This window comes from Neodiprion lecontei, chromosome 2 (assembly GCF_021901455.1).
Source record: "Neodiprion lecontei isolate iyNeoLeco1 chromosome 2, iyNeoLeco1.1, whole genome shotgun sequence".
Taxonomy (NCBI): domain Eukaryota; kingdom Metazoa; phylum Arthropoda; class Insecta; order Hymenoptera; family Diprionidae; genus Neodiprion; species Neodiprion lecontei.
This window is the reverse complement of record NC_060261.1, coordinates 41,184,951-41,199,236: the sequence shown is the minus strand read 5'-3', so window position 1 is coordinate 41,199,236 and position 14,286 is coordinate 41,184,951. Positions and strand designations below refer to the sequence as shown.

Sequence of the window (14,286 nt, the reverse complement as noted above, 5' to 3'; positions counted from 1 at the left end):
AGGGAGGGGGATGGGATGGGATGGGAAGGGAAGGGAAGGGAAGGGAAGGGAAGGGAAGGGAAGGGGGGGCGGGGGGGGGGGGTGAGAGGGAGGGCGGGTGGGTGGGAGGGAGGGAAGGAGGGAGGGCGGGCGGGAAGGGGCGGGCGGGAAGGGGCGGGCGGGGGGAGGGGGTGTTCTGCTCTATTAACTCTAACGGGCTCGCATCGACATCCGTCCTCCACTCCCTCCACTCCCTCCCTCCCACCCGCCCTCCCTCCCTCCCTCCCTCCCACCTACCCGCCCTCCTCCCCTCCCCCTCCCTTCCCTTCCCTTCCCTTCCCTTCCCTTCCCTTCCCATCCCATCCCCCTCCCTGCCCGCCTCTCCCCCTTCCCTGCCCCGACCCTTCCCTCCCCCCAAACCCTTCCCTCCCCCGCCCCTTCCCCCTTCCCTCCTCTCCTCTCCCACGACCCCCCCGCCTCCTCCTCGTCCACCTCGTCCTCCTCCTCGTCCAGCTGGTCCTCCTCCTCGTCCAGCTCGTCCTCCTCCTCGACCACCTCCGACCACCTCGGGTTATACCTGGAATAGTAATGAATATTTTTAGTATAGGAACACATCAAAAATATTGTGTAAGGATTAATGTAATTAATTAATAATATAATAAATTGTATAAGATTATTCATAGCTACTGAATATGTGCTTGCACGAAACATTAATTGAAATAATTTATTGTAAATGTGACAAGTTTGTAATATTTCAGATGAAATATAATTACAATTGCCATTAAATATTATAAGAATATTAATTAACTAATTGATAATATAATAAATTGTACAAGATTATTCATAGCTACTGAATATGTGCTTGCACGAAAAACGAATTGAAATAATTTATTGTAAACGTGACAAGTTTGTAATATTGCAGATGAAATATAATGACAATTGCCATTAACCATTATAAGAATATTAATTAACTAATTGATAATATAATAAATTGTACAAGATTATTCATAGCTGCTGAATATGTGCTTGCACGAAAAACGAATTGAAATAATTTATTGTAAACGTGACAAGTTTGTAATATTGCAGATGAAATATAATGACAATTGCCATTAACCATTATAAGAATATTAATTAACTAATTGATAATATAATAAATTGTACAAGATTATTCATAGCTACTGAATATGTGCTTGCACGAAAAATGAATTGAAATAATTTATTGTAAACGTGACAAGTTTGTAATACTTCAGATGAAATATAATTACAATTGCCATCAAATATTATAAAAGTGTTTTACTCACCCAGCACAAATCCTCGTCCTCCTCGTCCTCCTCCTCGTCCACCTCCGACCACCTTCAACCACCTCGAGCAACCACCGATAACCACCTCAGGTTATACCTTGAATAGTAATAAATATTTTCAGTATAAGAACACATGGAAAATATTGTGTAAGGATTAATATAATTGAGTAATTGATTAATTAATTAATTAATAACATAATAAATTGTATAAGCTTATTCATAGCTACTGAACGTGTGCTTGCGCGAAAAATGAATTGAAATAATTTAATGTAAACATGACTAGTTTGAAATATTTTAGATAAAATATAATTACAATTGCCATGAAATATTATAAAAGTGTTTTACTCACCGAGGACAAATCCTCGTCCCCTTCCTGAATTACCTCGATTACCCGCAACCACCCCTAACCACCCCCAACGACCACCGCCAACCACCTCGAGTTATACCTCGAATACTAATAAATATTTTCAGCATGAGAACAAATCAAAAATAATGTGTAAGGTTTAATATAATTTTTTTATCGACATATTTTACCAAAAAGATTATGAGAAGATTATAAAGTTATCGAAATTTTATTAGCGCACTGACAGCTACTGAATTTGAGCTTGCGCGAAAAACGAATTGAAATAATTTATTGTAAACATGAACCAGGAACCACGGAGCGCTTATCCTGGAAGTCGAGAAATTTTATTAGCGGACTGACAGCTACCGAATTTGGGGTTGGGCGAAAAACGAATTGAAATAATTTATTGTAAACATGAACCAGGAACCACGGAGCGCTTATCCTGGAAGTCGAGAAATTTTATTAGCGGACTGACAGCTACCGAATTTGGGATTGCGCGAAAAACGAATTGAAATAATTTATTGTAAACATGAACCGGGAACCACGGAGCGCTTATCCTGGAAGTCGAGTTTCACCGCGTAGCGGACCCGAAGCGTGGGATCCGGGAGGTTGAGAACCCGGTACTCGAAATACGTAGCGGACCCGAAGCGCGGGATCCGGGAGGTTGAGAACCCGGTACTCGAAATTTGCGGAGCGCGACTCTCATCCGTCCGCTCTACTGCGCGGTTGTTTCCAGACTGAGGAATTCGGCTAGCTGATTTTGAATTGGTGACGTCACTTTCTGAACATCCGACATCCGAACTTTGGTTTCGAACTTTAATACTATGTATGATGATGTATGATGTATGATGTATGATGTATGATGTATGATGTACGATGTATGATGTACGATGTATGATGATATGATATGATGTATAATGCTTTTAGTTTTCACGTTTCATACAAGAAATACACACTTCATCTCTCCTGCCGATTCCAGACTCAAGCGGCCAGGCCCTTCGATGGTCAGCCGTTGACTGAAGATATATTCTTCAGTAAACGGCTCGGCTAATAACGCTGCCGTTCTGCGACAGTTGGATGACGAAAAATTTCGCTCGTATCTTTCAAATGTGTGTTAAAATACACTCGAAGTGGTAAGAAGCGAATGACGAAAAATTTCGCTCGTATCTTTCAAATGTGTGTTAAAATACACTCGAAGTGGTAAGAAGCGTCGTTCTTTCTCTCCCTATCACCTTTCTAGGTCTTTAAATCACTACGCAGCGTTAAATACTGTCTCATATACGAAGCATCCATTTCATCTCGTTCAAAATTAGCGCATCCGTGACGTATTACAGTTACTCTGAATTTTTTTCCATCCGAATACTTTTCGAAAAACAATTCTGCTCCTCCACCCAACGCAGATACTTCACTTGTGACCAGCTAAAACAACGTTTCGATTCTATGCCTATGAAAATTCAAGATCGAGACAGCAAATGAAAAGTTGTTCGAATAATTATGAATACCAATGTGATGGAATACATCGTGCGCGTCGAATAGAATCCCATTTCGAAATGAATAATTCTTCTCTTTTCATATCATAGCTAATCTAGTAATATAGGTAAATAGGATGGTTGGAGGTGTTCGGAAATGGTAGGACATTTCAAAAGTTAAAGTCGACGATGATCCGGTGCATCAATTTTGTCGTTACAGATTTTCTTTTTCCATGAGGCATAGAGTATTCAACAACGATAATGCAGTCCTTAAAATTCATCATTCATCTCTGTCTGGAAAGCTAATTCGCAAGGCGTGGTATTCTATTCTATTTGCATTATTAGAAAAATACCCGTACTCTACATACACTGTTTCTAATCTTTTGCTACATTTGGTTTAATCCCCATGCTTCCACAGCACGAATAGTCGGAAATGTTTTTGATTATCCATAATAAAATAAAAGCAGTAACAAAGCTTAAATTTATTGTTAAAGCTCTAATGAATACATCAAAATGCGGTCGAATCAATTCATTTATTATTTGCACATGACCTCTGTACATTTGATAAATTATTCCTAAATGCATTGAAACATATTTATTTATAATGAAATATCATGCAAATATCGTACATGGATCGCATATAGATGTATACTTTTTGGTGTCTGCATCATTATTATATCTGATCCATTATTACTTATGATCTATGTATACATTCTATTCTCGGGTACCTATACTTTAATTAAATCACTGTTCTGCTACAAATTTTGGAAGAAATTTATTCTCATTATAATTTCTTGCATCGTCGACAAGGCAGTCAGTACACACAGGCTATGCACTGGCTCCGAGCTTACCATTGCGAAGACTGTGTTACTCGGAAGGTGAATGCAGCCAGCATCATGTCGAAATCGGTAACTCTCTGATCTTCTGCAGTAAGTTCTCAACTCTACCGTTGGAACGTCTTTATATTCTTCAGTCAACGACTTGGGTTTCGGAGCACGAGTAATCCGTCTGATACTCTCTACGCCCATGCTTTATAACCTTTCTCTGTTAGCTCTGTTAGCATTTACAGTTGAATGAAGATCGATATATCCGGAAGATGTCGCTACTGTACAGTCGAAAACGAAGCAGCAGGTAGCGAGAAATGTACGAACCATTCCACCTACCGTGACTACATTTTTCACTCCACCGTCTCAATCAGATCCAGTAAATAGCAATGGCCTCCGCTGTAAGGACTGTCCGTCGCCAAGTGCGACCAATTTTATCCATTGATCAACCTGAAGCACGGTCGAGAGTTCTCAACTTATACAAAGCGTGGTACCGCCAAATCCCATTTATCGGTAGGTACACCTGAACTTCGTCTATTCGTAACAAAATCCGGTTTTCTAGCGTTTAACGTCGTTCCAAGGTGCGTAGACAGTTTTCTCCTTCGTTATTGCTTTTCCGTATTACTTATCTCAATTCTTACAATATTAATGCATTTATTGTTAATGTTCTTTTTCTTTTCGTTACTCAGTCATGTCATCTTATAATGTACTAGCCCTGTAACAAGTATATTTTATCGATTACATAAATAACCTAACCTAAACTGTCTACTTATTTTCTGCTGTAATTATTAACAAGCCCCGCTTTTTATGTCAAGAGACTTTAACTCTACTACAAATGAATAATTTTTTTTAATCTAGTTCAGGATTACCATATCCCGAAGTCTGTGATACAGTGCAGGAAGAAACTTCGCGAGGAGTTCTTGAAGAATGCTCATGTGCGAGACATCAGAGCCATAGATCTGCTTGTTATAAAAGTAAAGTACATTTTTTATCACTCATTTTAAGCGTAACTTGAAATTATTCATAATTCTCAGATTTATGGTCTTTTAAAAATTGGAAATAATTGTATTTGTCAATGTGAATCCAATTGTAGAAGTATTCCGATATACTTTGGTTATCAACATTTGAGAAATATCTGTTACTTTTACAAAGGGTCAAATGGAACTGAAGGAAACTGTGGAGATTTGGAAGCAGAAAGGAACGCTCATGAACTACTTCAAGGAAACCGAGGAAAAGAAACCCACCGACTTTCTGTCTAAATTTTTATCAGGGCACGATTAGTTTCGATTGTGCACGTAGACTTTTCGAGATAGCCAAAGTAATAGTTTTTCAAAATCGATTCAATCACATTAATGACAAAAAATCTGTACAAGCAATGTCTTTTTCCTGTAAGTTATTATTGAAATAAAATGTACATAGTATATCATAATCATCTGCCGGATAGTGAAATTCTCTTAGCTTCACATATCTATTTCGTATATTATTATCGATAATGGTAGGCACTTTTTTACTGTAAAATTTGTAACAATTAGGGCGTAAATAAATTAATCACTCGAATTCTTCGCTGTCCGGGATACAAAGCTACTTCAATCCTAGGACGGGATAATTGTTACACAAGATTGTCACAGTTTTAAAGATTCGAAAAGGTAAATTTTTAATTAGCATTTACAGAAGGTGAAATTTTTTTGTTTGCTTTCTTTTAAAATTACATTTCATTTTCACATAGATATATTATTATTTACTTATTATATACATTTGACAACATGATATATTACTAAGCACCTTAGGTACGATCTAGTTCACTTTTCACAGCCATACAGATAATTTGCTTCCCTTCAGTGAACAAGTATATGTTATGTTATGCATATATAAAATTATTTGTATTTTATATTTATATGTATATATAAATATATATATAGAATACAGCACTTTTTGAGACTAAGAGCATCGATAGCGGTGCTTACCTTATTTTCAATTTGTATTTTCATTGTTAAGGTCTCGTTGGTTCACTTTCGTGCTAATGCACAGAGCGATCTCATTTAGGAAGATCATATTTCATGTTTGTATACTTTGGTTAGAATGATTTTCATAAAATATTTTTTTTTTGTTTCTTATTTCTTGTTACACGCTTAGGTATTTTAAAACTAATTTTATAAACATAGTAACAGTCCCGCACTATGTATTAACCGCATAATCACCATCAACATCATCATTCAACGCTCATTTTAATACAAATTATAAAATATCTTTATCATATTAAAAATATACACTGACGGTAACTTTCATATACATAAATTGCACATACCTAAATTGTAAGCTAAAATGGCAACAGATAATCATCATGCTTATGACTCATAACAATAATATTACTTTGACGATCCTTTGCATTATCAATTGATCTACATTTTCACGTAGGTCATTATTTATATACAGAAAGGCGGAAAGTGATGAAGGTTAGGAGAAGAAAAAAAAATATTAAACAGGGAAGAGAATCATCAAACTATACTCTCCCTTTCCGACTGTATGTCGTACCCTGTTATCACTCCCCTCCGCAGAGATGCGTCGCTACTTCTCAAACCGTTTCCATTAAAAAGATTCACCAGCCAACTTCTTATCGAGTTCCTTGCCGACGATTTTTTGTCAGGAACATCCCCTGTACTCGGAGTAGGTGCAACTTGATCCAGCGAACGCCATCGTTTCACAGGCACTACTTCTCCTACGCAACTTCCGTCACCTGAGAGCAACGGAGTATCTACATCACAAGTTACATTGTCTGTTCTAGGCACTATTATCACATTGCCATTAGGGTAATTATTATTCAACACTTTATCGGTTGATACGTCCGTTTTCGATGTAGTCTTTGTGCACTCATCACAATTCTCCATAGATCTGAAACTCTTTTTATTTTCCTTGGTAGAAAAATTCGGAGATTGAAGCTTCCGACTGCACTGCCGTTCCATGGGGAATGGATCCAGCGATCGAGATTCTCTCAAGATTGTCGGTGACGGATAATCACTCGTCGAAGAGGAGGCGGCTATCGTCGATAACACTCTGGCATTCTTACGGAACTTCGGTTTGACGTCGACGAACATGTCGTCGAGCGCAAGCTTGACATTCGCAGCTCTGGTATCCATCTCCCTAGGCAGCGCGATGTTATCTAATGTCATTTTCGAATTACTCATCAAGCTGTCAAGCAAGTAAAGAGGAGTCCGCTCCAGCTTCTTTGTCACGGAACGGGGTACGGGACTCGATCCTCCGTGCTGCGAGGACGAATCATCGGTATTTCCCGGCCTAGGCACGCTAGAGTGTCTTCTACTACCGCCACCTCCAAGGCCTGCCAAAAGCGATGCTTGTCTCGATTCGGGATTAAATTTCGGGCTTCTTCTGGGCCGACAAAATAGAGGCGGTGGAAGCTCTCCCAGATTCACCTGCAGAAATAGAATAATTAATTTCGCTAATAATTTCGAATCAAAAGTTCCCTCTCATCTGTTGATCCAAGCGACATCGATGGTCAAAGAGAAACGTACCTCTCTCTTCTGTATGGCTTTTTCAGTCGCTCCAACAAGCCAGTATGTCTTCACCTCGCCCTTTCCCTTCATATTAACGAATCCCCTGTCCTCGACGATATATCCCCCGACTTTGTCGAGGGCTTCCTTGCACTGGGCGCTAATGTGTATCCGCAGAGGTTCACCATTGGATTCCATTCGCGACGCTGTATTCACGGTGTCTCCGAATAAACAATACCGCGGCATTGTTAGACCGACCACACCAGCTACCACAGGGCCTGTAAAAAATATGGAATCACGATTGGAATAAAAATAAAAAAAAGTTCACAATAATCAAAGCGTATCAAGTTCTAATACACGGAAGCTTTTTATACCTGTGTGAATTCCAATCCTGAGTTTAAGCGTATCGTTCGGCCGATGAGCTATCGTGTGATGTTTAACAGCATTCAACAATTCGAGGGACATCGATGCTATTTCACCGGCGTGTTTGTTTCCGTTCTTAATTGGAAGGCCGGAAACCTGAGGAAAAACATAAACACGGGAATTTCGTGTTGCGGTTATATTCAATCGGAGAATTTGTTACGTGTTAAAAATTTACAAGCTTCGTAAGACTCACCACCATGTAGGCGTCTCCGATCGTTTCAACCTTGTAGACGTCGTATCCTTTGATGATACGATCAAATAAAGTGTACAGATCATTCAGGAAATTAACAACCTGTAATCACAAGTATATACAAATTGTGTCACACATCCGTTCCGACATCCGTATATACGAAGCGTCTAACGTTATTTGCGACAATTGCAAAAGCTCAACGGAACAAATGTGAATGAAATTTTACCTGAAACGGTGTACTCTCAGCTGACATTGCAGTGAATCCTACAATGTCACTGAAGTATATTGTGACTAAATCGAAAGCTTCTGGCTCAACTCCAATACCGTTTGTGAGACAATTGGCAACAGGTCTGAAAAAATCAAAGAACATTTTTGAATACGTAAAAATTTTTTCTCGCGTATAATCCACGAAACTGTCGACAATGGGAAAATGGAACTCGATAAATAACTAACTCAGGTAACATTCTGTGGAGAAGATCTTCGGTTTTTTGTTTCTCCTCGAAGAGAAGGCGCGTACGCTCACTGACTAGATCTTCGAGGTTGTTGGCATATTTCTCCATCATGTCCATCATCTGGTCCATTATATTTCTGTGCCTGCCTGCTTTCATCTTCTTCAAACGAGTCCTTATCATTTTAAAGTCTGGTCTAAGTTCGGGGCTCTCTGCCCAACAGTCGGTTATAGTATTGACTATGTAATCGCTGGATCCCGTTTCGGAATCCGACAATATGTCAATGTTCGGTCGAAACGGCGGCTCTCCTTCTTCCGGGTATCTCTTTACTCGATCTATGATTTCTGATCATCCCATAATTTCAATTATACGTTATATTTCGAAAGTTATCCGACTAAACATGAAACCTTTAAATTTCGTCAATTACCTTTGGGCTCTAGATTTACCCCCCCAAACGGTCCCTTCCGTCCAATTATTTCAAACAATATGATAGCAAACGAATATATATCTCCTTCCTGAGTTCCTCTTATAGGTGCGTTGGGATTCCTCAGTAATTCTGGTGCTTTCCAAAACAAGCCTGAAAAATTATTTCAATTTATTTTTTTTTTCACCGATCAATGGAACTGTGTCTCACGCTTGAATCTTATCTTTAAAATTTAGCGATCAATTACTTCGATAATACTGATGTTCCCCGATACTGTCAGATTCAGCGCAGTGACGCATGTCGTGGAGACCAAAATCCGAGACTTGAAGTACCCAACGTGACGTTACTACGCAGTTGGAAGACTTGAGATTACCGTGACAGACTAGCACGGATGACTCGTGAATGTACAGCATGCCCTAAATTCAGAAGAAGGAAATAATTGCATTGTAAACTGTGAAGTAATACTTTTAAACATACGGTTGTCTAAAATCCGTATACGCTGCTGCGAAATGCACGTTGGATTCTTTGAATCCATCGAAATGAATTTACCTTGATGAGATCATGAACTAACGACGCAATGAACATATCGTCCAACTTGATATCCTCATTTTCGATTATGTCCTGCAATGAAAACGACAATGTTTACTGCCAATTCTTAGCGTCGACTGCCACAGTCATTGGCGCACGATTATCACGTTTATACTCACGTAAAGACTTCCTTTGGCACAATAGTCGGTAATTAGCAATATTCTCATGGGTTCGACGCAGGCTCCGATAAAAGAGTTTAGATTTCCGTGTCTTATTTCACGAAGTACGCGCATTTCCTTCATCACGTCTCGCGGGGTGTCTTTCTTTTTTGAGAATTTCAGTTCCTTTATCCGTACAACTACCCCATGGTAATGACCAGTCTGTGCAAACACTTGTCCTCCACACCTGGATTCGTATGATATGGCACTAACTAAACTTAACTGTAAAACCAACCAAAGGATAGCATTTTTATTCATATAAACTATGACGGTGAAAATTTTTCACGACTCAACGGAGACGAAAATTCTTTCCAAACAAATCATTTCCACTCATTCTGCTAATTTCTCTTTTCCATCAGTCATTGTTCTCTCAAGATGTCTCAAGTTTTCCCGGAATATCAACGAAATTATAAAAAATTTGCCAAAATCGATTTCACTGACCTTGCTAGGGGATGACATCATGTTGTCCAGATGAGGATAGCCGTGAATTTCACTCGGATCAATTTTCCACAGCAGTCCCTCTATCTCCTGTTCTATTTTCCACCTTCGATATATACTCAGGGCAATAACTCCGGCGCAAAATAATAAGGCAGCTAGTACACCTGCCGCGATAATGCTCCGCGAATACGTGTCAATTATTGGACAGTGTTCGTTTCGAAAACCACAACCGGGTTCGGATTCCGGTTTGTTTTTACCAGGCCAATCCATTGACTTGATAGGCCTGTAGACCTGCAACGGTAATTATTCATCATCATTGAAATGTGATAATTTTGATTACTTCAGATAACTTGATCGCGCAATTCAATTGCTGTAAAACGCAGAGGTTCTGATCCATTTTTCAATTATTTGATAAATCAGATTACCAAAAGAAGACTTGGCGGAGTTTTAAAGACAGGTATGGATATAATTATATTTTCACGAGTGTTATGAACAACTCACTCACTATAGTATCACCCTGTTGAAATTGCCCGACGGGAATCATTTGGTAATCGCATGAAAATTTATCTCGCGTCATAGGTAATTTTTGCAGAGCAAGAACGGAGAAATTTCCCTCCGAGTCTCCGTTTTCGTCCAGTTTTATCGTCGCTCCGCTAATACCTGCGGAAATGAGAATCGGTGAATATCACATCGTGAATGTAAGAACGGAGCGATTGGAATACGAATACTATACCTACTCGAATGAATTTCCATTCAGTTTTAATTTGCTATCACGGAACTAGATACGATTATAGGTATATTCCGTTATACGTACTGTCGTAAGTGTGCCTTTTGATGATCGTCTCTATTATCCGAGTGCCATTGCTGGCAATCTCTTCGACGCTAAGATCTTGGTGCTCCCTAATGAGTTGATCCAAGGCCTGAGCATATAATTTTACCGAATCGTAAAGATAGGCCGCGTGAATAGATACGTGCTGAAAATATTAGAAGGAAATAAAATATTTAAAAAATGAATAAATGAAGAGTAATACGTGATGTTTACTCCGGATTTATAAGATTATACTGACTTACGTAGGTACGCGAATAGATCTACGAACATGAGAGTATACGTTATTTTAATTTCTGTAAAGCAAAATTTCAAACATTGACAAACCTTTTCGAAATTCGACTGTTTGAAGAGTGGAGGAATAGAGAAATGAAACGGTTCCTTTATGTTGTAGTCGCTAACTTTTTTAGTAAATACTTCGTAGCCCTGAGTCGGCGACGTAGCGACAACAACCAGAAGCGAACGACCCTTTTTCAAAAAATCCTTTGGCTCCAAGCAATTTCGTAAAGTATTAACACTGTTCGGTCCTAAAAAAAAAAAATATGCAAACTTGTAGTGAACCAGTGTCAAATAAACACAGAGTCAATTACTGCTATATACGTTAATAAATTGCCAAAAAATATTTCACGTGCAAATCCCGAAACAAACCATATGAATTATATGATCCTACACGTAACAGGATTACTATTAATTACTGCAAAAGTTTAATACGCGTAATGCGATGTTGTGATATTTATACGAAAACAAGAATCATTTGCTCGCTAGTCTGTGAGCGGTGACGTATTCATTCCGTGCAACGATAATCAATGGCCTTCCAGTGACCTTTGTGGCACACGACGTTAACTGAAACTACTGCGGATGATTTATTTCAGAATTTATTGAAATTAAAGACAAACAAAATCCATTTACTACGCGTCTCTTTGCCATCCACAGTTTATACGTACACAATTAAGCGGAAAATTTACTCAAGTATCACGATATACACAAAATCTACGTAAAAAGTATCTAACAAAGGTTTGGATGACTCAGGGTAGAACAAAAAACAAAATAACAGTGTATTATAAGTATACGGAGGTAAACGGGTGACCGATTAAACGCGATTAGCGTATCATCGTATTATATCATATAACGGGTATGTATGTTGTAATGTACGGTAAGTATTAATAAGTCGGATTTTATAAGCGACTAAATTCTCTAAGAAGCATGGCTATACTAACTCCATAAGTACTTCTCTGCTTCTCGTTGAGAATATGTCATCATGTCAACATGTATTACCATATATTCTCCATCGTCCAATAATCTTTGATTTTGCATTGAATTCATCATGTCTACCAGGGATGAGGCTGACCCAAGGAAAATATAAACTGAAAATAGGATAGTAAAAAACATGTACATCGGTGATTGGGATTTGAAAAAAAAAAAATACTGTAATGAACATGAAACGAGAATGTGTTTAAAACTTGCGGACTGACTGCGAGTCATGTTTTTGGTGTCCTGTATCAGCTGAAACCAATCGTTTCCGCAGCAAGGCAATCTCTGTTCGCAGCAAATGTGCCGGTCTTCGACGGGTTTAAAATGGTTTACAGTGAGGTTGTGCTTAGCTGCCTGATCTTTCAACGAGTGAGCAACGGTCGCCCAAGATTTTTCCGTTATTATAGAAAATTTGTCCCAATTGTAATGAAGCAGCAACGCGATGACGGACTTCGACACCTGAGTGTCCGGCGGCTCCGTCCGCGCAAAAGTTGACACCGCCGATGCCTTCGAATCCGAGCATTTCTGTAAAATGACCAAGGAAAACAAACTTACACAAACAGACCTTCGATACAAATGAATATTCTGCAAATAAATCAAACAGTGCCGACCTGCATCGAACACGTTTCCATTTTTTTTAACTGGAAATGAATTTTTCAAAAAATAACCTGGAAGACTGGCATTCTCTAAAATATTCCTCATCTATGAAAACGCATTTCATTCGTTGCAATGTTTTTTTTTCAAGTTTTTTATTTCATTTACGTGATGCAAGAAATACGGTGTACAAAGATTGGACTTGACAAAAGCGCATCGGATGGTCAGTGCACGCATTATGCAGAGGGATATAGTAAAAAAGAATGTTTTTTTTTTTCTTTTTTTGTTTTTAATTTGCGGAACAGGGTCGAGTGGTACTCAGACACTCGGGTACACGATATACCTGTCAATAGGTCGGTAGAAGCACGATTACGCAGGAAATGCATTAGCGCCATATTCCGTGCATTCTATACACGCTGATATGCTGTAAGCTTTTTCCCTGGCCTCCACAATCAGCGAATCAGGTATGGAAGAATCTTGGTTAAGTAATGCGATCGGGGATCGTGCAGTATTTGAAATAATAATCGGCGCATGCTTCGGTCAGAGATACAAGATAGCCGCCAGCCGCCGAGGCAGCATATTGCACATGCTCCGAAGAATTCGAAGTTAAGAATCGACGGACCCTTTCGCTGCGGAAAGGCGGCAGGCTGTTCGTGTAGGCTGCTGCATATGGTTTGAGAAGAGGGAACGAAACTGTTGTGAGCTGAATGCTGGCTGCTGCAACGGCGTGCACAGCAAAATGGGCTGCGCTGTTAGGCCGCAGTGTGGCGGTAGGTTAAATATAAACTTGCTGCGCGGGCGGGAGAGGAAAGGAAAGAGAGGAGAGGAGAGGAGAGGAGAGGAGAGGAGAGGAGAGGAGAGGAGAGGAGAGGACGTGGACGTCTCTGGAGTGCACGGGGCGGTCGACTGAAATGTGACATGCGCTCATTAACATATAAATTAAATGTGACAACTGGGGGTCAGCACTTGATTCTCTGCAGTTCTCTCCCTCCCCCTCTTTCGGCCCGTCCTTTCTTGGATTTTTTTTTTGTGTTTTGTTCTCCATATTCTTATTCCTACTCTTCTTCGTTCATAATTCTTACCATTTTATCCCCCCCCCCCCGGATCTATAATACTTGCTGCATCATGTGCATTGCAAGTCCATCATGCAACGCTGTTTGTCGCCTTGTTGCGGGGTATGCGTTTATAGATATATAGATGGACGGATCGTATGTATATCGAAAGGATTCGTCTCACTGCGGTTCATTGAATTGAATCCAAGTAGCAGAGTCACTACACACGCCTATATTATTGCACACACCCTGCATACGTACGTTATACGCGACGCGCGACTGTAAAAGCGAATCGCAGTATGTACGAATATATATATATATATATATATATATACACGCAGAATAGGTATAAAGTATAACAGTCCGACTTCCTACATAATTTTCAATCTTTGCTGCATGCAGGGATCTAGACGCGGAATTTATTTCTGAATGCTGCTGCCGCGGGCGTATCGATGACGGATGCAGCGGCCA

The 14,286-nt window shown here is 39.6% G+C and overlaps 2 protein-coding genes across 4 annotated transcripts in view; one reads left to right on the top strand and one right to left on the bottom strand.

Moving 5' to 3' along the window:
- Positions 1-4,280: 4,280 nt before the first annotated feature.
- Positions 4,281-14,286, bottom strand: part of LOC107220391 (receptor-type guanylate cyclase Gyc76C) — a 57,318-nt gene continuing 47,312 nt past the window's right edge. For all 3 annotated transcript variants that reach the window (XM_046730128.1, XM_015658963.2, XM_046730129.1), the window contains exons 6-21: positions 12,391-12,694; positions 12,136-12,282; positions 11,246-11,445; positions 10,907-11,066; positions 10,598-10,752; positions 10,096-10,383; positions 9,616-9,876; positions 9,458-9,529; positions 9,156-9,324; positions 8,912-9,061; positions 8,489-8,828; positions 8,262-8,385; positions 8,039-8,137; positions 7,797-7,941; positions 7,444-7,700; positions 4,281-7,344 (exon numbers count right to left, since the gene is read on the bottom strand). In XM_046730128.1, the coding sequence (XP_046586084.1) occupies positions 6,412-7,344; positions 7,444-7,700; positions 7,797-7,941; positions 8,039-8,137; positions 8,262-8,385; positions 8,489-8,828; positions 8,912-9,061; positions 9,156-9,324; positions 9,458-9,529; positions 9,616-9,876; positions 10,096-10,383; positions 10,598-10,752; positions 10,907-11,066; positions 11,246-11,445; positions 12,136-12,282; positions 12,391-12,694 (3,804 nt within the window). In that variant the 3' untranslated portion in view covers positions 4,281-6,411. The remainder of the gene's footprint in view (positions 7,345-7,443; positions 7,701-7,796; positions 7,942-8,038; positions 8,138-8,261; positions 8,386-8,488; positions 8,829-8,911; positions 9,062-9,155; positions 9,325-9,457; positions 9,530-9,615; positions 9,877-10,095; positions 10,384-10,597; positions 10,753-10,906; positions 11,067-11,245; positions 11,446-12,135; positions 12,283-12,390; positions 12,695-14,286) is intronic.
- LOC107220390 (NADH dehydrogenase [ubiquinone] 1 alpha subcomplex subunit 6) lies at positions 4,287-5,345 on the top strand. Its single transcript, XM_015658962.2, has 3 exons — positions 4,287-4,429; positions 4,775-4,890; positions 5,069-5,345. The coding sequence occupies exons 1-3, from the start codon at positions 4,306-4,308 to the stop codon at positions 5,195-5,197; spliced, it is 369 nt and encodes a 122-aa protein (XP_015514448.1). The 5' UTR covers positions 4,287-4,305; the 3' UTR covers positions 5,198-5,345.